The sequence below is a fragment of the Crassostrea angulata genome, chromosome 1, assembly GCF_025612915.1.
Source record: "Crassostrea angulata isolate pt1a10 chromosome 1, ASM2561291v2, whole genome shotgun sequence".
NCBI lineage: Eukaryota > Metazoa > Mollusca > Bivalvia > Ostreida > Ostreidae > Magallana > Magallana angulata.
In genome coordinates, this window is record NC_069111.1 from 821,968 (window position 1) to 843,884 (window position 21,917).

A 21,917-nucleotide genomic window follows, 5' to 3' on the forward strand; every position below is an offset into this window, starting at 1 on the left:
ACCACAGCGGGATTTGAACCAGGGACCTTTGTGTCTACTTTGTTATTTATTGTGTAGTACATCATCAGTTTCAGAGAATGGTGATGTGGATTTGGAAAACCACAGTGTGGTGATTTGGAAAGGAGGATCACATTCTGTAAAATTAACAGTATGAAGACAGGATAATTGATGGATATATAATAAAGTAATAAAGTAGACTACTACATGTGAGGTTATGAAGTAGAAAATAACCTTGGTCCATATGACACGTGCGTTTCATTTTATTTAAAACCATTTTGTATCCTTGCAACATTCTTGGGGTAGAATGGTGCCACATTGAGAGGGGGGGGGGGGGGGGGGGGGGGGGGGGGGGGGGGGGGAGTGTTGTGTTGTGAATTAGAACTTTAGAATTAACAGAATTTTTTTTTTTCAAATCTTCAAAAACCATAACAATGACCTGGAAAGCTGTTACTTTTGTGGATTTGATCGGGGGGGGGGGGGGGGGGGGGGGCAATTTGGGTGGGGTGATATTTTTTTATTTTTACATAAAGCTGATTTGCTATTGTTGCTCAGGTGAGTGATGTAGCCCATGGGCCTCGGTTACTTTCTGCTTAGATAATCAACTTTGAAGGTTCTTAATAGTTACTAAAAAGTGAACACATTTCATTACTAGATTTAAATCAGAAAATACCCCAGGGTTGTAATACAAACAACCTAATTTAACAATGGTTTTGCTACCTTGGATTTTGTATAGTTTAAAAAGCATCCTAAATAGATAATAATGATTTTAATCAACAGTTTTACACGTACGTCAAGTTGTAGGCGTATAGTGCGCCGTTAAATATTCTTTTTATTTTTTTTTTTCAAATATTGGACAGTTTTGGATAGAAAAAACATGATTTTTTAATATAAAAGTTCAAATAATTCATAGTTCGATTATTCAAAAAAGAACTTCGATTATCACATATAAAAAAATTCGAATTTCTCATATCAAATCCAGGAGACGCTGTATTTTAAATATTTTTTAGGTATATTAAAAAGATAAATTTTCAATAAAAATCGATTTTCATTAAAAAAAAAAATCGATATAAAAAAGTTTTGATATAAAAGAATACATTATCTAGCTGTAGCTGATGTCAGTTAGTATATACTCATCATTTCTTTATATCAGAAAACGATTTTCTGATATCAAAGAATCCAAGAGGCGTTGTTTTAATATTATTGACGTATTTTTTGATATCTCAGAATTTTTTTATCATTAATTTGTTTATCTAAATTCAAATTTTTGATAACAAAAATATTAAATTTGTAGCAGAGACGTATGTTTCTGTATTTGTAGATATCAGACAATGTAACCTCTAAAATATATTTAAACGGCGTTTCATAATTCTGATATATCAAAAAATCAATTTTAATGTTTAATTTGGAATATGGGATAAAATAAATTCTGATATCAAACGATTTTTGGTATAAAAATTCTGTTTTTTTATATGAAGAATTAATTTCTTAGTGTATCATATAAAATGCCCCAAAAATATTTTTAAAATGCGTCTATCTATTAATCAAGTTAGTGTCACTACAAAAATTTACGAATTGTTTCTAAACCTGTAAACTACTTGTATAGGACGATGACTTATAAATAATTTGTTAGCATGCAAAAATCAATCGGTGCACATGATCTTTTTTGATGCACTTGGTCACATGACAACAAGATGTCGGTATACAGCGCTGTGCTGCTGTTTAGTTTCATTTCAACAGGCGCTGCTGTACTAACCACCAGTTTGAACGGAGTATGGACTTTGACGGAAAAAGAAGGCATTTATAATTTGTAATGTATTTTATCAGTGTTTACGGTGTGATGGTTACATTAATTTTCGCCCTTTTACAATTGCAAACAGTTTCGCCCCCTCTTGAATTCGCCCAGAAGCAGCTGTGTTTACAGAGATTAATAGAATCATTCATTATTACGAGTGTGGGATAGTGAAATTCCACCGAGGGGACAAGATTCACATTTTACATTGATATTACATTAGACCGTGAATCTTGGCCCCGAGGTGGAATTTCACTATCCCACACGAGTATATAATGAATGATTATTTTTCTCGCATTATATTAGCTTAAAAAATGATGTTTGACAACTTTCTGTTATGACGTTCAAAAGATTACTTTCGGTTTATCCCTCCGCGTGCTTCAAATAGTGCAAGTTAAATGAAAGCATACGACAGTTTTTTTCAATTAAAATATGAAAAATTGTAATTGATTATGCAACACAATTACTTAATGGATAATCTCAATGCACCATGTTGCATTTCCCTACAGCAGACAACGTTTGTTTACGTTTTAAAACAGCGTAGTAATACACAGTGTAAGACAGAAAAATCTCACACTGCTGTCTCACACCAGACAAACCGATCTCACACTGGTGATAATGCGAGAAATAATTAGAAACATAGGAATTTGTCCAGTCTTAAATTCGCTGCTGACAACATGGACAACGAGAGCGAAATGAGCGAAAATCGAACTGGGGGCAAATATTTCATTGTATTCAGTAATCCCAATATTACTACAAATTATGCAAGAAATATCCATATTGGTCATCCTTTGATTATCTACAGGGTGTCGTTTTTAGTTATTTTATTAACTTTAATTATGTTAATTAATTAAGTCCTTCATAAGATGTCTTCTTCAAGATGATTTATTAGTATTTTATACTGACTACAGAACACAACATCAGCATCACCGGGCAAGTTCCTGGCAGCATATACACCGCTCTAATGGATCACAAAATAATCCAGGATCCGTATTACCGTGACAACGACATCCGCTACCGCTGGATTGGTCTGGCTGACTGGACGTACAGCCGGGTATTCAATGGTAGGGAGGCTGGACACTGGTACTGGGGTGTATATAGATATATTGTACAGTAAAACTAGATTAGTACAAACATGGATATTGTGGAACCTGGGATATATAGAAAACTGTTGCAAAGTCTCTTTTGGTGCTTTAATTATGTACATAGCAAAGTAAATCTGATGGTTGTTCCAAGGACTTTATAAACAAGTTTTACTGTATCTTAATTAGGCTTAGTGAAATCTGACATAAGTGATTTCAGCATGCATTAGACACTGTTGGATTTTTCTTTTGATCAATATTATGGTTCGAATACAGATAAAACTTTTTTTTGTTAAAGTTATCCCCTTGCTTAATCACTTGAAGAGAAAAAATCAATACTTACCAAACAAGAAATGTCTGCAAATACTGATACTTGAAAACACATGTACAGCACTCCTAAAATTAGTATTCACTGAAAAGAATGCAATAAAAAATGCCTTATTTTAAGCAAGTACTTCATTCTGCTGTTTTGTATTCAAATCACTAGAATATAAAATCGCAAGCAAAAATTTTTGTTGTTATATGACATATAGTTCAAAACAGTTTGGAAAATAAAAGCAAGATTTTTAAAGTCGGCAATGGTTGTTTCTCACAATTTTATGCGGATATTAATTCCTTGTGAGTAATAACAAAAAGATTTTTTTCTACAGTATGAGAGATTAAATTTTACTCAAAATCAAGACTGTGGTCTAGCTGCCATCAGGAGGGAATCAGCTTCACTACTCAAGGGTTTTTGTACACATTAATTGCCATACAAGACACAATTATGTTTGACTATTACGGTAGATATCTCTGAATTTGAGTTTTGTCTTTCTCTCTGTGTGTCAGTCTCATCACAAATGATGTCAATGGCCAACATAAAGCTGGTTTGTGAAGGTCTGGACACATTCGCCATGGTAACCATAAACGGACACTTGGTGGCAGAGACCAACAACATGTTTGTGAGATATGTGATGGACATCAAACCCTATTTAAAGGTAGGTCACACATAACACCCTATGTTAAGGTAAGTCACACATAACACCCTATTTAAGGGTAAGTCACACATAACACCCTATATTAAGGTAAGTCACACATAAAACCCTATATTAAGGTAAGTCACACATAACACCCAATGTTAAGGTAAGCCACACATAACACTGCATGTTAAGGTGAGTCACACATAACATCCTATGTTATGGTTAGCCACACATAGCATCCTATGTTTAGGTAAGTCACACATAACATCCTAAGTTAAGGAGAGTCACACATAGCATCCTATGTTTAGGTAAGTCACACATAACATTCTATGTTTAGGTAAGTCACACATAACATCCTATGTTAAGGTAAGTCACACATAAATCCCTATGATATTGTAAGTCACACATAAATCCTATGTTAAGGTAAATCCCACCATGTTAAGGTAAGTCACACCATGTTAAGGAGTGTTTTGCTTTCTTTTCAACTCTTAAATAATAGAACCTATTGAACCGTAAGCTTAAAAAAAAATCATTATCTGAAAAACATGTTGTTTTTTATTGATTTTAGGGTAAGTTTAATGCAACTTATTTTTTTCTTTCGCATAATGAATTCATTATAATCGGTTTATCAAGAAATATTTTGATGATTGCTAAAACGTATATAGAAAATAAAGTTACTCCTCTTGTATGATGTGTCATTAGATGTCACTCTTCCACAGCTAGGAGAGAACAGTATCAGTGTGTCCTTCAAGTCGGCGGTCAAGCAAGCAGCAAATCTGGCCAGCAACCACAGCTATCTGATTCCGCCCGCTTGTCCGTTTCCTCAGTACAAGGGGGAGTGTCACATCAACATGGTCAGGAAGGAGCAGTGCTCCTTTAGCTGGGACTGGGGGCCGTCGTTCCCCACCCAGGGGATATGGTAGGTACAGTCAGATATTGAGGTCAAGGAGAAAAAAACTGCAGAAATATTGTTTTGGGGTTACACGATCAGGGGAGAAAACTCATGGACAGAATTAGGCAAAAAATAATGTTTTCTAATTTCTAGATAAGGCCAAAATATTTTCTAAATGTAATGTGGCAGGCAGGGATATTATTCTGATTGCAGCAAGATTTCTTAAGGGAAGAAATTGAAAAATTCTAGTATTTTCCTTTTTAATATGGAAAAAAATTTGATTAATGCAACAACTTTTGATATAATCATAGACATATAACGAACCCTTCGTTATATGTCTATGATATAATACAATATAAATGTCTAATAAATGTAAACCTTTTCTCATTTAGTCTACAAATGTGTCTCATGATTAGTCAATAATAATGGTAGGAAAGCATTTTTGATTTGTCAAAAACTTACTGTCTTGTTTCTTAATCAAAAATTTTTTATTTTGAATATGTATCTGTACCAGGAAATGTTAAGTGTGGAAAGTAATATGTTTAATTTTACATCTGTACATAGGCGAAATATTTACATAGAGTCATTCAACACGACGGCCATTCGTAGCTTCACTGCTGAGACACTAAAAGGTATCAGAAAGATCTAGATATTGTAGATAAAGGATAGTTGATCTAGATATCAGAAAGATCTAGATATTGTAGATCTATGATAGAAGATTTAGATATCAGAAAGATCTAGATATTGTAGATAAAGGATAGTTGATCTAGATATCAGAAAGATCTAGATATTGTAGATCTATGATAGAAGATTTAGATATCAGAAAGATCTAGATATTGTAGATCTATGATAGAGGATTTAAATATCAGAAAGATCTAGATATTGTAGATAAAGGATAGTAGATCTAGATATCAGAAAGATCTAGATATTGTAGATTTATGATAGAAGATTTAGATATCAGAAAGATCTAGATATTGTAGATAAAGGATAGTAGATCTAGATATCAGAAAGATATAGATATTGTAGATTTATGATAGAAGATTTAGATATCAGAAAGATCTAGATATTGTAGATAAAGGATATTTGATCTAGATATCAGAAAGATCTAGATATTGAAGATCTATGATAGAAGATTCAGATATCAGAAAGATCTAGATATTGTAGATATAGGCTAGTACATCTAGATATCAGAAAGATCTAGATATTGTAGATAAAGGATAGTACATCTAGATATCAGAAAGATCTAGATATTGTAGATCTATGATAGAAGATTTAGATATCAGAAAGATCTAGATATTGTAGATCTATGATAGAAGATTTAGATATCAGAAAGATCTAGATATTGTAGATCTATGATGGAAGATTTAGATATCAGAAAGATCTAGATATTGTAGATAAAGGATAGTACATCTAGATATCAGAAAGATCTAGATATTGTAGATCTATGATAGAAGATTTAGATATCAGAAAGATCTAGATATTGTAGATAAAGGATAGTAGATCTAGATATCAGAAAGATCTAGATATTGTAGATCTATGATAGAAGATTTAGATATCAGAAAGATCTAGATATTGTAGATCTATGATAGAGGATTTAAATATCAGAAAGATCTAGATATTGTAGATAAAGGATAGTAGATTTAGATATCAGAAAGATCTAGATATTGTAGATTTATGATAGAAGATTTAGATATCAGAAAGATCTAGATATTGTAGATATAGGCTAGTAGATCTAGATATCAGAAAGATATAGATATTGTAGATTTATGATAGAAGATTTAGATATCAGAAAGATCTAGATATTGTAGATAAAGGATATTTGATCTAGATATCAGAAAGATCTAGATATTGAAGATCTATGATAGAAGATTCAGATATCAGAAAGATCTAGATATTGTAGATATAGGCTAGTAGATCTAGATATCAGAAAGATCTAGATATTGAAGATCTATGGAAGAAGATTTAGATATCAGAAAGATCTAGATATTGTAGATATAGGCTAGTAGATCTAGGCATTAGAAAGATCTAGATAGTGTACATCTAGGATAGGAGGACTAGGTATCAGAAAGATCTAGATATTGTTCATCGAGGATAGGAGGACTAGGTATCAGAAATATCTAGATATTGTAGAGATAGAAGAGTAGATCTAGGCATTAGAAAGATCTAGATATTGTACATCTAGGATAGGAGGACTAGGTATCAGAAAGATCTAGATATTGTAGAGATAGAAGAGTAGATCTAGGCATTAGAAAGATCTAGATATTGTACATCTAGGATAGGAGGACTAGGTATCAGAAAGATCTAGATATTGTAGAGATAGAAGAGTAGATCTAGGTATCAGAAAGATCTAGATATTGTAGATCTATGATAGAAGATTTAGATATCAGAAAGATCTAGATATTGTAGATATAGGCATTAGAAAGATCTAGATATTGTAGATCTAGGTTTGTAGAGCTTGTCTTGCCATGATCAGGCACTAGAGCACCTGAATAGAAATTCAAGGGCTCCGGGTTCGAACCCCAGTCTGTTTCATCCAGTCCATGAATTACGTGTGAATCATATGCAGAATAAAATTTTGAAGTGGCTGCAGACTTCAGGCTTGCACTGGATATTTTGAATGGTAAACTTACGATCCTTTTGATCCGATCTTTTATCTTTTGCATATATGTATTTTGAGGCATGTTCAACAGAGAGTGCTTGCAAGCGCTGGCTAAAATTCCCTATGCCAACAACACAAATTTTGGCAAGTGCTTGCTCTGCATGTTGAACATGCCTCTCTTTGATCTGTTGCAGACACTGATGGATCATGGGTTATTGACACCGAGGTGCTTTTGGATGTTCCTGAGGGTGAGACAGTAGAAGGCTCTGTCAAGATCCGGTTTGATGTCACAGGCATGGAAAGCAAGCAGATCCATACACTGACGTCAAACAACAACAAGATCAAACAGAGGCTGCAACTAGACAGAGTAAGTCAGGGGAGGTTTCAAAACCCCAAATAAATGTTAACAACAGATGTGTCAGGAGAGGTTTCAATAATTGTAATATACCAACAGGGATATGTCCAGGGAGGTAGCGCAGCCCATAGGGTAAGTCAGGGGAGGTGTCAAAACCCCAAATACACAACAACAGGTGTTTCAGAGGTAGTCTCAAGCTAACAAATAAAAGCAATGAAAAGGTAGGTCATTGGAAGTCTCAAAACAATGACTGGAGAATGTCAAGGGAATATCGGTATTTAAAGCTGAACACCGCTCGTAAATAGGCACTGTCCGCCATATTTCTCTTTAATCACTGCTGTCCCTACAACCCTTATATAAGGGACAGACCTCTAAACAGTTCAAAGTACTTGGCTGTAGAGGTCTCACCTGTGTGGACGTACATTTTGCCTCGCCGTGTTACCCGGTCGCGATGAAATTATCAAATTTTACGCACTTTTTGAAGCCAGGAGAATACTAACATCAAATAAATTGGTCAATGCATTATTTACGAACAGAAAATGAACATAAGATAAGAAAAAAATGCATAAAATCTAAAGACCACGAAAGGAATACTACATGTCGGCCACGAGGTTCAGGTGTGCAATCGGGTGTAACGAAATCGAAGGGTTTATATACCAGGTATCTTTGTGACGGTGCCTATTTACGAGCGGTGTTCAGCTTTAAACAGTCAATTAAAGAAGTATGTGAGGAGTGGTCAAAAACCCCTGAATGCACAAAATCACGGTATATGAGGGGAGGTCTCAAAACCCCAAAATACATAACAATAGGTGTGTCAGGAAAGGTGTCAAAATAATGACTGCAGGGGAATGTCAAAGGAATATTTGAACAATGGCATGATATGTCAAGAGAGGTCTCAAAACCCTAAAACATTCACAATGCTATGTCAGGGGAGGTCTCAAAATCTGCAATATACACGATGACAGGGTATGTCAGTATACAATGACTGGGGAATGATAAGGAAGCTATCTCAAAACATACCTTATCATGTTATTGGAAGTGTCAGAGCAAAAAATTAACAATAAAATCTATATTATTTTGATCCAGGACTTTGTTGTACAAGAGTGGTGGCCAAACGGTTATGGAGCACAACATCTTTATCAACTTTACGCTCCTTTCATGAGTTCTGATTGTAAAAAAACATAGTAGCAAGATTGCAAATTAAGAGGGTATATCGGAGGAGGTCTCAAACTCCAATAACAATTCTTTAATCATTTTGTTCTGTACATGTTTTTTGATCCAGGACTTTGTTGTACAAGAGTGGTGGCCAAACGGTTATGGAGCCCAACATCTTTATCAACTCTACGCTTTCTTCTCGAGTTCTGATGGTTGCACCATATCGGCCAAAAAACTGACCATTGGTTTCAAAACCGTGGAGTTGGTGCAGGACTTTGTGTCTGGAGATCCTAAACAAGGTGTTAATCATTTACTATACAAGTTTATCCGCAGAATCATTCTAAGCGTAATTAATTGTTCACACACAAAATAATTCAAAGATTTTATCTTTTATTGAGAGAAATTTTAGTCCATAAGTTAATACATGTAGTGGTTATTATGATTCGCCAGCAGTTTTCTAGTTAACTTTTTAATTTTGAACAATGAAAAATGCCATTGTTATTTAAAGTTTCTATTTTATCTACTATGTGAGAGCCTACACATGTTTTTTCACTTTCCTAGAAATATATATAATGCTTTTTCAAAGTAGGAAATGGTAGTACATTGTATAAACTCATTTGAAATTGAATGTATATAGTACAATGTAATTTGATCAAACTCTTGCAGGTAGATCTTTCTTCTTTAAGATTAATGGAGTGCCCATTTTCCTGAAAGGCAGTAATTGGATCCCAGCAGACATCTTTCTTGAGCGAGTGACCAAAGAGAGGCTGAGGAACCTGCTCCAGTCGGCCAGGGATGCCCACATGAACGCCATTAGGGTGAATGGAATTGGGGTAAGGTAAATCAAAGAGATGGAGTGGTAAGCAAGATGCAAGGAGGGGTAAATTAATAAAAAGGGTTATAAGTCAGAAGAAAGATAAGTCGGAGGGAAGGGTTGTAAGTCTGATGTCAGGTGAAGCAAGTCAGTACAGAGATAGAGTAAGTACATGTACATGAAAGAGAATCAGTTAGAAGTGGAGGAGGATAAGTCAAAGGGGAGATAGGTAGGTCAGTAGGAGACGGGATAAGTCAGTGGGAAGTGAGGTAAGTCAGTGGGGTAGGAGTAAGACAGTGGGGTAGGAGTAAGACAGTGGGGTAGGAGTAAGTCAGTGGGGGTGAGGTAAGTCAGTTGGGTGGGGTAAGTCAGTTGGGTGGGGTAAGTCAGTGGGGGTGAGGTAAGTCAGTGGGGGTTAGGTAAGTCAGTGGGGTAGGAGTAAGTCAGTGGGGTGAGGTAAGTCAGTGGGGTGGGGTAAGTCAGTGGGGTGGGGTAAGTCAGTGGGGTAGGAGTAAGTCAGTGGGGGTGAGGTAAGTCAGTGGGGTGGGGTAAGTCAGTGGGGGTGAGGTAAGTCAGTGGGGGTGAGGTAAGTCAGTGGGGTGAGGTAAGTCAGTGGGGTGAGGTAAGTCAGTGGGGTGGGGTAAGTCAGTGGGGTGGGGTAAGTCAGTGGGGTAGGTGGGTTAAGTCATTAGGAGAGGTGAGGTAAGTCAGGTGGAGTGGTAGGTTAAGTCAGATGGAGGTGGGGAAAGTCAGTGAGGAGGCTGGGTTAGTCAATGTGGAGGTAGGGTAAGTCTTTAGGGGAGGCAAGGTTAGTCAGAGGGGAGGGGAGGTAAGTCAGTTTGTTATGTTAGTTAGGAGGTGGGGTATATCAGTGGGAGGTGGTGTAAATCAGTTGAGGTTAGGTAAGTAAGATGATAAGTGGGTAAGTCAGAGGAAAGGTGGTATAAATCAAGGGGTAGGTGAGTATGTCAGTAAATAAATTAAATAAGTCAATATGCTGGTAAGTAAATGGGGAGTTGGGGTAAGTCAGAGAAAATGAGGGGTATTTCTCCTCTTTTGATGTTCAAGCATAAAAAATGTAAATTGTGGTTCATGTACAAACAATATCTGCATACAGAAATTGCCTGTTGGTTAATAGTTCTATAAAGAAGCAGTCATTTCTCCCATTCAGAGTTATTTCTAGTAGCTGGTGGATGCTCTTTAATTCTGGATTTAACATTTGTCTACAGGTGTATGAGTCAGAGGACTTCTACGAGCTGGCCGATGAGCTAGGGATCCTGATCTGGCAGGACCTGATGTTTGCGTGTGCCATGTACCCCACAGACCCCCAGTTCCTGTCCACGGTCAGCGAAGAGATCTCACAGCAGGTAGGGGAGCTAGTTTAGTCTGCGAGGGACTTTTTGTTGTTTTTTATTGTTGGACTTTTCTTATAATCACTGACTTCGTGGTTTTGACATTTAACCAAGCTATGTGTGAAGGAATGGTCTCCTTTATACATGTGTAGGAATTAAGGGGGCTGGATGGTCGTGGCAATTTTTAGACTATATTAATCTCTTAAGAAGAAGAGCTCTATATTCAGATATAACAAAATATTCAAATTTTACCTGAAATATTTAGATTTGGTCTTTTTTAAGATAATTATTATAGTTTAAAACTAAACATATCATATCTGGAAATTTAGGGAAGATCCTGATTGCTAATATCTTGACCACCAAGTCTCCTTAAATGTCTATTACATAAAAAGTTTGGTAAATTATGAAAGTCGGACCCATGACGTTGTCTGAGCTCTGCAATAAACAAAACCACAATTATTTTAACTAAGTATTACACAATCTAAAATAAATCACATCAGAGCATCAACAAAGTGTCATGGTAAATTTTTGACCATAAAATTCAATCACTCCCTCTTCTATATATCACTGCCTGCTACAGAATGCCCAATATTTTGGATTATGAATCTGTTCCAATGTATCCAACATACTGATAAAACTGAGATGTCAATTTTTGTATATCTCAGGTGAAACGTCTCAAGTCGCACGCTTCCTTACTTCTGTGGAGTGGGAATAACGAAAACGAGAAAGCTCTACGACAAAGCTGGTACTCCTAACCATTATTAAATAAATTCAATCTTCACTGTCAAGTGCAAACAGATTTTTCCCTTCATTGATTTGTGTGAATGGAGATTTTGTGTTTGTTTATATCCATATAGCCATCCTCTAGTGGGGTAAACTCTTGATGCATTACATGTTTTTAGTATTCTTTTGGGTTTTACATTGTCTGACAATTAATGTGATGGGACTTAAAATATATAACATTTTTTGTAAATATCATGCATGTGTTACCTTTACACTTTTGTAAGTATGATGATGTGAACTATAAAAAAATTTGCAGAAATTAACTTTACAATATTTCATAGGTACAACACAGATGTAAACTTTACGCTTTACTACAAGGATTATGTTACTCTGTATCATGACACAATTCAGCCAATCGTCCAATCAGAGGACTTGACTCATCCCTTCATCATGTCTAGCCCTAGTAATGGAATCGAGAGTTTACAGGAGGGCTTTGTTGCCAAGGAACCATGGAGTGAGCTTTATGGAGACAGTATGTATGTTAAATGATTCTCAGTCTTCTGATGTATTGTGCATGTCTGTTATAAAATTTAAAAATATAAATTGTGCATCGCGGTCTTATTATCATGCTGTGGCTGTGAATTTACAGCTTTGGCATTTACATGTACATGTATATAGATTCAGAACAGCTACTGCGGAGTTTGATGTTTGTTATGCAGCGAGATATTCAAATATAAATATTACGTCCAAACATAACAATTATTTAGATGTATTGTTAACTTAACATAAATCAAACTTAATTCCTTAAGAAAAAAGTAGTCACCAGTATATGACCATTACAGCTACGTGTAGTTCATGATTACTATAACTTAGTCCTGTTCTTTATCCCTAATTTTTAGCTCACCTGAACCGAAGGTTCAAGTGAGCTTTTCTGATCACCCGTTGTCCGTCGTCCGTTCGTCCGTCTGTCTGTCCGTCCGTCTGTAAACTTTTCACATTTTCAACTTCTTCTCAAAAACCACTGGGCCAAATTTAACCAAATTTGGTACAAAGCATCCTTATGGAAAGGGGGTTATAAATTGTAAAAATAAAGGGCACAGCCCTTTTCAGAAGGGAGATAATTGCGAAACAGTAAGTATAGGGTGCATGTCTTTAAAAATCTTCTTCTCAAGAACCACTGCACCAGAAATGCCAATATTTACACAAAAACTTGTATATATAGTGAAGATTCTAAATTGTAAAAATCGTGACCCTTGGACAAAAACTGGGGCCCCAGGCGGGGTTCAAAGTTTAACATAGAAATACATAGGAAAATTTTTAAAAAATCTTCTTCTCAAGAACCACTGCACCAGAAATGCCAATATTTACACATAAGCTTGTATACATAGTGAAGATTCTAAATTGTAAAAATCGTGACCCTCGGATCAAAACTGGGGCCCCAGGCGGGGTTCAAATTTAACATAGATATACCTTAGGAAAATGTTTAAAAAATCTTCTTCTCAAGAACCACTGCACCAGAAATGCCAATATTTACACAAAAGCTTGTATATATAGTGAAGATTCTAAATTGTAACAATCGTGACCCTCGGACCAAAACTGGGGCCCCAGGCGGGGTTCAAAGTTTAACATAGATATACCTTAGGAAAATGTTTAAAAAATCTTCTTCTCAAGAACCACTGCACCAGAAATGCCAATATTTACACAAAAGCTTGTATGTATAATGAAGATTCTAAATTGTAGAAATCGTGACCCTCAAATCAAAACTGCAGCCCCAGGCGGGGTTCAAAGTTTAACATAGAACTACATATGAAAAATGTTTAAAAATCTTCTTCTCAAAAACCACTTCACCAAAAATGCCAATACATACACAAACGGTTGTATATATAGTGAAGATTGTAAAGTCGTGACCCCTGAACAAAAAGTGGGGCCCCAGTAGGGGTTTAGATTTTAACATATATAGGAAAATGTTTTAAAATCTTCTTCTCAAGAACTATAGTGCAACTGTTTGGGATATTACTATGCATACATGTACATCCTTAAATAATGTAGATTCAAAAAATTGTAACTCCTGGACAATTGATGGGCACCAAGAGGGGTTCAAAATTTAAACATTTTAAAAAACATAAAGGAAAAGTTTAAAAATTTTCTTCTCAAGAACTACAATGTTTTAGTTTGTGGAATTTCTATGCCTTCGCTCTATGCCTTCGCTCATGTAGATTCCTAATTGGTAAAATCGTGACCCCCGGACCAATACTCCCCCAAGATGGGGTCAAAGTTTATTATAGAAATATAAAGGTAATGTTAAAATATCTTCTTCTCGAGAACTACAATGCCTCAATTTGTGAGATTACTATCATGCATACAACCTTGGATAATGAAGGTTCGACAGTTTTAAAATAGTGACCCCTGGACTAATACTAGGGACCCAAGATGGGTTTAAAGTTAAATGTAGAAGTACCGGTTTACATGGAAAATGTTTAAAAATCTTCTTTTCGAGAACTACAATGCATCAATTTGTCAGATAACTACGTAAGCACCCTCAAATAGTGTAGATTCGAAATTATAAAAGCTGTGACCTCAATCTAATACTGGGGCCCCAAGAGGTGTTCAAAGTTTAGCATAGAAATATAGAGGGAAAATGTTGAAAAATCTTTTTTAGGGAACTATAATGCTTCAGCTTGTGAGATAACTATGCAAGCATCCTTAAATAATGTAGATTCCAAATAATTAAAACTTTAGCCCTGGACTAATACTGTGGCCCCAAGAGGGGTTCAAAGTTTAACATAGAAAGATATATTGAAAATGTTTTTAAGAAGTTTTTCTCGAGAACTACCATATATACTCGCCTATAAGTATTGTTCGCCTATAAGTCGGTTGCCATTTTTCAAGTTTATTTTCAAGATTTTGTCATTGACCCTCTTATAAGTCGGGTAATTTTTTCTGGATAATCAGTCTACAGATTGCCAATCAAATAAGCACATTTTATCAAGCATGACTATATTCTAGATAAAAAATATTGGTGTTTGACCCCTCTGTTATCATTTCTAGATGCAATGCATTTTAAAAGTGTTGTGTTCAATTAAGACATCTATCCTGAATGAATAACTTTCGATTTTGGACGCCATTTTTTTTTATTGATACACTGATGAAAACTTGGTGTAAGCTATAAAAATATTTAAAATACTATTGAAAATAAAATGATAGTGGTTTTGATCCCCGATTGACTGATTATGATGGTTTAGCCCCTTTTAAAAGTGGTGTGTTAGCTTGTGTTGTTTTAGGTGACATGCCACCTACTGCCACCAATATAGCTATTATCACCTCATGTGTAATTTATTATGAATAATTATAAAACGATCTTTATTTTTTTTTAACAGACCAGCAATTATTCTTGTGTATAAAACAGAAGTTGCTGTTTTGTAATCCCACTAGATCGCTTTTAGATGCCATGTTTTTTAATAGTTTTCTGTAAAAAGAGTTATCTTTCTTGAAGTTTGTAACTTACGATTTTGGACGCCATTATATTTTTTAAACACTCATTACAACTAGATTATAGCTAAAAAACTATTTTAAATGCTACTGGAAATAAAAAGACAGTGATTTTATCCCCTACTGACTGATTAGGGTTGGCAAAAAGCCTCCTAAACTCAGTGTTGGCTTGTGTTGTTTTAAGTACAGTTATACATGTACCTACAGCTATTATCACCTCAGGCGTAAATAATTGCCTGTTTAAATAAAAAAAATGCTATCAAATACACCTTGTTCATATTTTAAGAAATACAGTTGAAACTTTCAATGTATTTATTAAGTGTTTATCTTTTTAGTAATTAAAAAATAAAAATGTCAAGTATAGGGATCGCAAGTCAAAAGTTGGAAGCAAAATGGCACCCAAAAACGAAGTTTTACTCAGTGGAAAAATTATCTGATTGTATGTCATGCCTATAAGTCGGACCCCTACTTTTTATTCAAATTTCTACTCCCAAAATACCGACTTATAAGCGAGTATATACGGTATAATGCTACAGTTTGTGAGATTATTATGCAAGGATCCTCAAATTGTGTAAACTCTAATGTAGTGAAACCAAGAGTTATCTTTCTTGATGTTCTGTACAGTCTGAGAGTTATTTCTCTTGAAGTGGAACTCTGCTACGTTCAGTTTTTCAGGTTGTGTACGTGCGGTCCTACCGCAGTGCTACACATTTTCATTCCTATGTTACTGTTTATGTTGTTCAAGCCAACTATAAACCTCGGACCATAACTGGGTCCCCAGAAAGGGGTTCAATGTTTAAAATAGAAAAAGCATATGCTACGAAATGTAATGTTACAAGGAACTGCTGTTCAGGTGAGCGATGTGGCCCATGGGCCTCTTGTTTTATGTGATATGACAAATCAATTTTCAGTACATGACTACTGTAATATGGACCCGTTCTTTATCCTCAATTTTTTGTTGCAGTATACAGTACTCGCAATAACGTTGTTGGTACAGTTTAACTTTGATATCTCGAATACAATGGATATGTTGAAGTGATTTGTAAGTCCCAACACCACTTATTTTTTTAAGTATTCCACCCTCGATATCTCGAATTATCGGATATCTCGAACTATTTAAATAGTCCCATCTAGTTCGAGATAACAAAGTTTGACTGTACTTATGACCATTTAATTCACACTTTTTCAATTCCTTGAAGTAATATGACCCTTTATTACAGTACACAATTACCATTACTTGGACTATTCTTTATCTTTATGTAATACAACCAATGGTAATTATTACAGTACACGACTACCGTTACATGGACCCGTTCTTTGACCCGAGTGTGTACAGGGTCCCCAGGATGGCCTCGGAGTACGGCCTCCAGTCCTTGCCATCGTACGAGACTCTGGCCGAGGTTTACGCAGAGGAAGACATGGACCTGTGTTCCGACATGAGCGAGCACAGACAACATCACCCACTGGGTGAGAATTATTAGGTTTCTTTAATTAATATCCCCCTCACTGTATTTTGTAGAAAATAGAATTTGGACATTCCAATGTTTATTGTTGGAGATTAGCTTGATGTTTTTTTAGTGCATGAAGTAAATTGGTCAAATGTCATCAGGAAAAGAAGTGCCAGCTGTTGTCGTTGGGTTTTTTTGTTTGTTTTTTTTTGTATCTGAGTTATTACCTGGGCAGGTGTTAACAGGTAACACTGTTGACTGTGTGTTTACAGGTAACATTATTACCTAATCAAAGGGATTTTGTTGTTTTATTACAAATTAAATATTTGCGTCTATTTTGAAGTGCCGGTCAATAGACTGCGATCTATTAGACCGCCGGTCAATAGACTTCGATCTATTGGACCGCCGGTCAATAGACTGCGATCTATTGGACCGGCAACGTATTTCAGAACGCGGGTATGTTAATGTTACATCCTTTTGATAGTTCTCAGGGAATGTATATTCCTTTACACAGACGCTGTTTTTAGTACTTGGTGAAACCAAATTCAATGCTATATCAAAATGGAGTATCAAATAATCAACAGTTTTAAAGCCTCATATAAGGTAAAAGACTACATGGATTTAAAATCTAAGGGGTTGAAGACTCCCCCTTTTTTGTGTAAACTAATATTAAATTGAGATGTTGTAATGCATGCAACAGGTTTTGTGCACGTAAAAGATGAAAAAAAAAATCTTAGTATATTGCATAATGGCACGAAAACCATCTGCAATATGCAAATTATAAACCCCGAAAAGTAAAAAAGGAATTAGGTAATAAAACAATTATTTAATGCTTGAACAGTCAATAGACCAGAATTTTTTTCCCTTGGTGCAGGGAACAGCTCAGTATGATCTATTGCCCTCGGCCGTTGGCCTCGGGCAATAGATCATACTGAGCTGTTCCCTGCACCTCGGGAAAAATATTCTGGTCTATTGACTGCTCAAGCATTAAATAATTGTATACTGTTGACTGTGTGTTTATAGGTGACACTTTTGTATGTGTGTTTACAGGTAACACGATTGTCTGTGTTTTTACAGGTAATACTGTTGCCTGTGTGTTAACAGGTAACACTGTTGTCTGTGTGTTCACAGATAATGCTGTACTGTGGTTTCATCAATATTCAAGGGTATCAATTTTCGTGGATGAAGTATAAATCACAGTTTCAAGGATAGGTAAATTCGTGGCCAATGACCCTATAAATACAAAATGTTAATAGAAATTGCACTTCAATGAACATTTAATTTCAACGAAATCCACGAAAATTGATATTTAATGAATATTGATAAAACCACAGTAACACTGTTGTCTGTGTATTTACAGGTAACAATGTTGTCTGTGTGTTGACAGGTAACATTATTACCTAATAAAAGGGATTTTGTTGTTCTATTACAAATTAAATATTTACGTCTATTTTGAACTGCCGGTCAATAGACTGCGATCTATTAGGCCGCCGGTCAATAGACTTCGATCTATTGGACCGCCGGTCAATAGACTGCGATCTATTGGACCGCCGGTCAATAGACTGTGATCTATTGGACCGGCAACGTATATCAGAACGCGTGAATGTTATAATGTTACATTCTCTCTCAGGGAATGTATTTTCCTTTACCTACCTTTACATAGACGCTGTTTTTAGTACTTGGTGAAGCCAAATTCAATGTTATCAAAATGGAGTATCAAATAATCAACAGTTTTAAAGCTTTATATGAGGTAAAAGACTATTTAAAATCTAATTGGTTGAAGACTCCCCCATCTTGAATTGAGATATTGTAATGCATGCAACAGGTTTTGTGATTGTTAAAGATGAAAAAAAAACTATCTGAGTATATTGCATAATGGCACGAAATCCATCTGCAATATGCAAATTGTAAACCCCGAAAACTAAAAAAGGAATTAGGTAATAAAACAATTATTTAATGCTCGAGCAGTCAATAGACCATAAATTTCCCTTGGTGCATGGAACAGCTCAGTATGATCTATTGCCCTCGGCCGTTGGCCTCGGGCAATAGATCATACTGAGCTGTTCCCTGCACCTCGGGAAAAATATTCTGGTCTATTGACTGCTCAAGCATTAAATAATTGTATACTATTGACTGTGTGTTTACATGTAGCAATGTTGTCTGTGTCTTTACAGGTAACACTATTGAGTGTGTGTTTACAGGTAACACTATTGACTGTGTGTTTACAGGTAACACTATTGACTGTGTGTTTACAGGTAACAATGTTGTCTGTGTGTTTACAGGTTACACTATTGACTGTGTGTTTACAGGTAACAATGTTGTCTGTGTGTTTACAGGTAACACTATTGACTGTGTGTTTACAGGTAACACTATTGACTGTGTGTTTACAGGTAACACTATTGACTGTGTGTTTACAGGTAACAATGTTGTCTATGTGTTTACAGGTAACACTATTGGCTTTGTGTTTACAGGTAACAATGTTGTCTGTGTGTTTACAGGTAACACTGTTGTTTGTGTGTTTATGGGTAACACTGTTTCTCTGTGTTTACAGGTTACACTGTTAATCATTTGTTTACAGGTAATGTGCAGCTGATGGCTGAAGTCATTCTCTACCTGAACCTACCTAATTCTCCAGACAGGAAACAAAAGTTCAAGGACACAATTTATGTCACACAGGTAAAATGGGGTCAAGGATGAGTCTATTTCATTAACCAATAGTCTTTTTTTTCAATCTTTTATTAGTGAATTTGAATTCTAGACACTAGTAAAAGTAATTATTAGTTTTGTGCAATTTGTAAAAATATGGTATAAATTCTATTTCATCAATGTCTTTCTCAAAAACAGATTCTAAAGTCTATGATTATAGGAAATGGACAAACTTCTGTCTTTCTCCCCATTCCCTCAGTATAGCTTTCATGGCATATACTTTCTGTCATAGATTGACCAGGCCATTGCAGTGAAAACAGAGACGGAGCACTACCGGCGCTGGCAGAACCGACTGGATGAGAGTGGGCGGGGTAACACAATGGGGGCCATGTACTGGCAGCTCAACGACATCTGGCAGGCCCCCACCTGGTCCTCCATAGGTACCAAACATTTATAATCAGAAGTAAGGTTTAGCACAGGTAAAATGATAGGCCATCAATTGGGTCTCATCTATAAAAGGTACAAAAAATGCCCCCTCCCATCCACTACAAAAAATGAAATAGTATATGCCCTCTTAGAAAATTTGCTGTATTATACATGTATATAATACAAGAAACATTTAATTTAGTGGATTAAAGGTCAAAAGTACTGATATAGAAAATAAATGCTAAAAGTTCATAGCTCTAAAAGCAGGTCATGAAAACTCAAATCTGAAAGATCTGAATAGAAATGATTAATAAAATCAAAGTCTGGAAAAAGATAAGTCCGGCAAATGTAGACAAATGGAATTACATGTAAATGTACAACGTTAGGCCCTTGGTCATTCTACCATGACTACTGTTATGCAAGAAACTTTAAAGTGAGTGGAAAGCTTTGGCAACACTACAATACAGACTGGGAGGTCAAAGGTTAAATTAGGATTTTTATTTAGGCATCATTAAAGTGCACTATATGTGCAATCAGATTAATTATTAGGCATATAACTACATCATTTTTCAGAGTATGGAGGAAAATGGAAGATGCTCCAGTACTTTGCCCAGCACTTTTTCTCTCCCCTGCTTATCTCCCCTTATGAGGAGGGTGGCATGGCCAAGGTTTACATCTGTGTAGATGAAATCAAACTCCATGTGACCAGACACCCCCACACCCACCACCTACAGTTTGTGCCCAATCCTCAGCACAAGGCTGGCTTTCTGTTTGGTTCCCTTGTGGATTCCAACCCCCAGCCCCACTCATTGGGACCGAAAGGCACACTGTATATCTCCATGTACTCTTGGGCTAGCATGGAACCACTGTACAACTGGACTCAGGAATACCAGGTGAGGGAAGCTCAGTAAGTGGACTCAAGAATTGGACTCAGGAATACCAGGTGAGGGAAGCTCAATAACTGGACTCAAGAATTGGACCCGGGGGTTTCAGGTGAGAAAAGCTCAATCTTAGGCCCAGGAATACCAGGTGAGAGGACTAAAAAATACCATTTGAGAGTAGCTCAGTAACTGGACTCGGGGATTCAGGGTGAAAACAGCAATGCAGTTCATGGTCTCTATATTCTATTCTATTCTACTCTATTCTCTGTGAATTCTAATTGTGAGCAAACACATCTCAAGTTTTATGTACAAAAAATACCTTGAGCAAATGAGTAAACTTGATTAACAAGCACAATCGAAAAACATTTGTTCAGGAAGGGATGCTCCACTTGCCAATGGTTTTGTTGAACTTTGTTCTATTAAATGCACCTAGTTTTTGAAAGCATCTAATCCACCATTATTTTGTTACAGATGAATGTGACATCCCAGCTTGTCTTCTCTGCAAACATTAACAACATGTTACATCAGGGCGACTGCATCAGACGACAGAACTGCTTTTTGTTCTATCACCTAGGCAACCCTCAAAATGGCCCAACAGCTTGGCAGGCTCTCTCAACCTTTAGTGCAGTGATTGGGTTAAAGAAAACCAAAATACAGGTCAAACTAGCGACATGTATTACTGGGTACATGATTTTTTTTTAACATGTAAACCCAGTGGATAGAATAAAGGAATTTTTATATCTTTAGGTTACAAACATCATTACTGTGAAGAAAGACCAAGTTTTCAACATCACCATCAGTACATCAGCCATTGCTCCGTTCGTCTGGCTAGACACCCCTGGAGTTCAAGGTCGTTTCTCTGACAATGGGTTCCTCATGGTTCAGCGAGTGAAGCAGCTGCAGTACTTTGCCTGGGAATCAGTAGACCAGAACAGACTGGGCAGCAGTCTGACCATCAAGTCCCTGATGGACATTTACTACTAACTGATGAACCATAACGTGGTGACAATGTGCCATAGAAAGGGTCAAGTGCAATTCCCTCTGTATTCAATGGACCATGACTGTGATATAGACTTATTAGCTCTCATAGACAATGAAGTTCAATTATGTCAAGGTGTTCAAACCATTTTTTCACTTTGTATTAAAATAATTCTAAAGCTTTGTCTCTTTGTATTTGCAATCATAAAATTTTGATAATGCAGTCTTTATTAAAATTCAGAAGACCACGTCCAGTAAATTAATCATCAGTGAAATTGAGAAATGCAATGGGTCTGTCGATACCTTTAAATCCAAGTGCTTAGAACAGT

At 36.0% G+C, this 21,917-nt stretch overlaps 1 protein-coding gene across 2 annotated transcripts; it reads left to right on the top strand.

Annotated features, from left to right (window-relative positions):
- Positions 1-1,664: 1,664 nt before the first annotated feature.
- LOC128178482 (beta-mannosidase-like) lies at positions 1,665-21,819 on the top strand. Of its 2 annotated transcripts, none has more exons than XM_052845712.1 (17): positions 1,665-1,794; positions 2,701-2,853; positions 3,700-3,848; positions 4,550-4,749; positions 5,287-5,354; positions 7,516-7,688; positions 8,959-9,130; positions 9,498-9,664; positions 10,875-11,012; positions 11,663-11,742; positions 12,062-12,252; positions 16,497-16,676; positions 19,236-19,333; positions 19,596-19,743; positions 20,303-20,622; positions 21,082-21,267; positions 21,358-21,819. In XM_052845712.1, exons 1-17 carry the CDS (start codon positions 1,692-1,694, stop codon positions 21,592-21,594), a joined length of 2,763 nt encoding a protein of 920 aa, XP_052701672.1. In that variant the 5' UTR covers positions 1,665-1,691; the 3' UTR covers positions 21,595-21,819. The 2 variants fall into 2 exon arrangements, with proteins under 2 accessions (XP_052701672.1, XP_052701755.1); XM_052845795.1 differs by having other exon boundaries at positions 1,689-1,807.
- Positions 21,820-21,917: the final 98 nt, after the last annotated feature.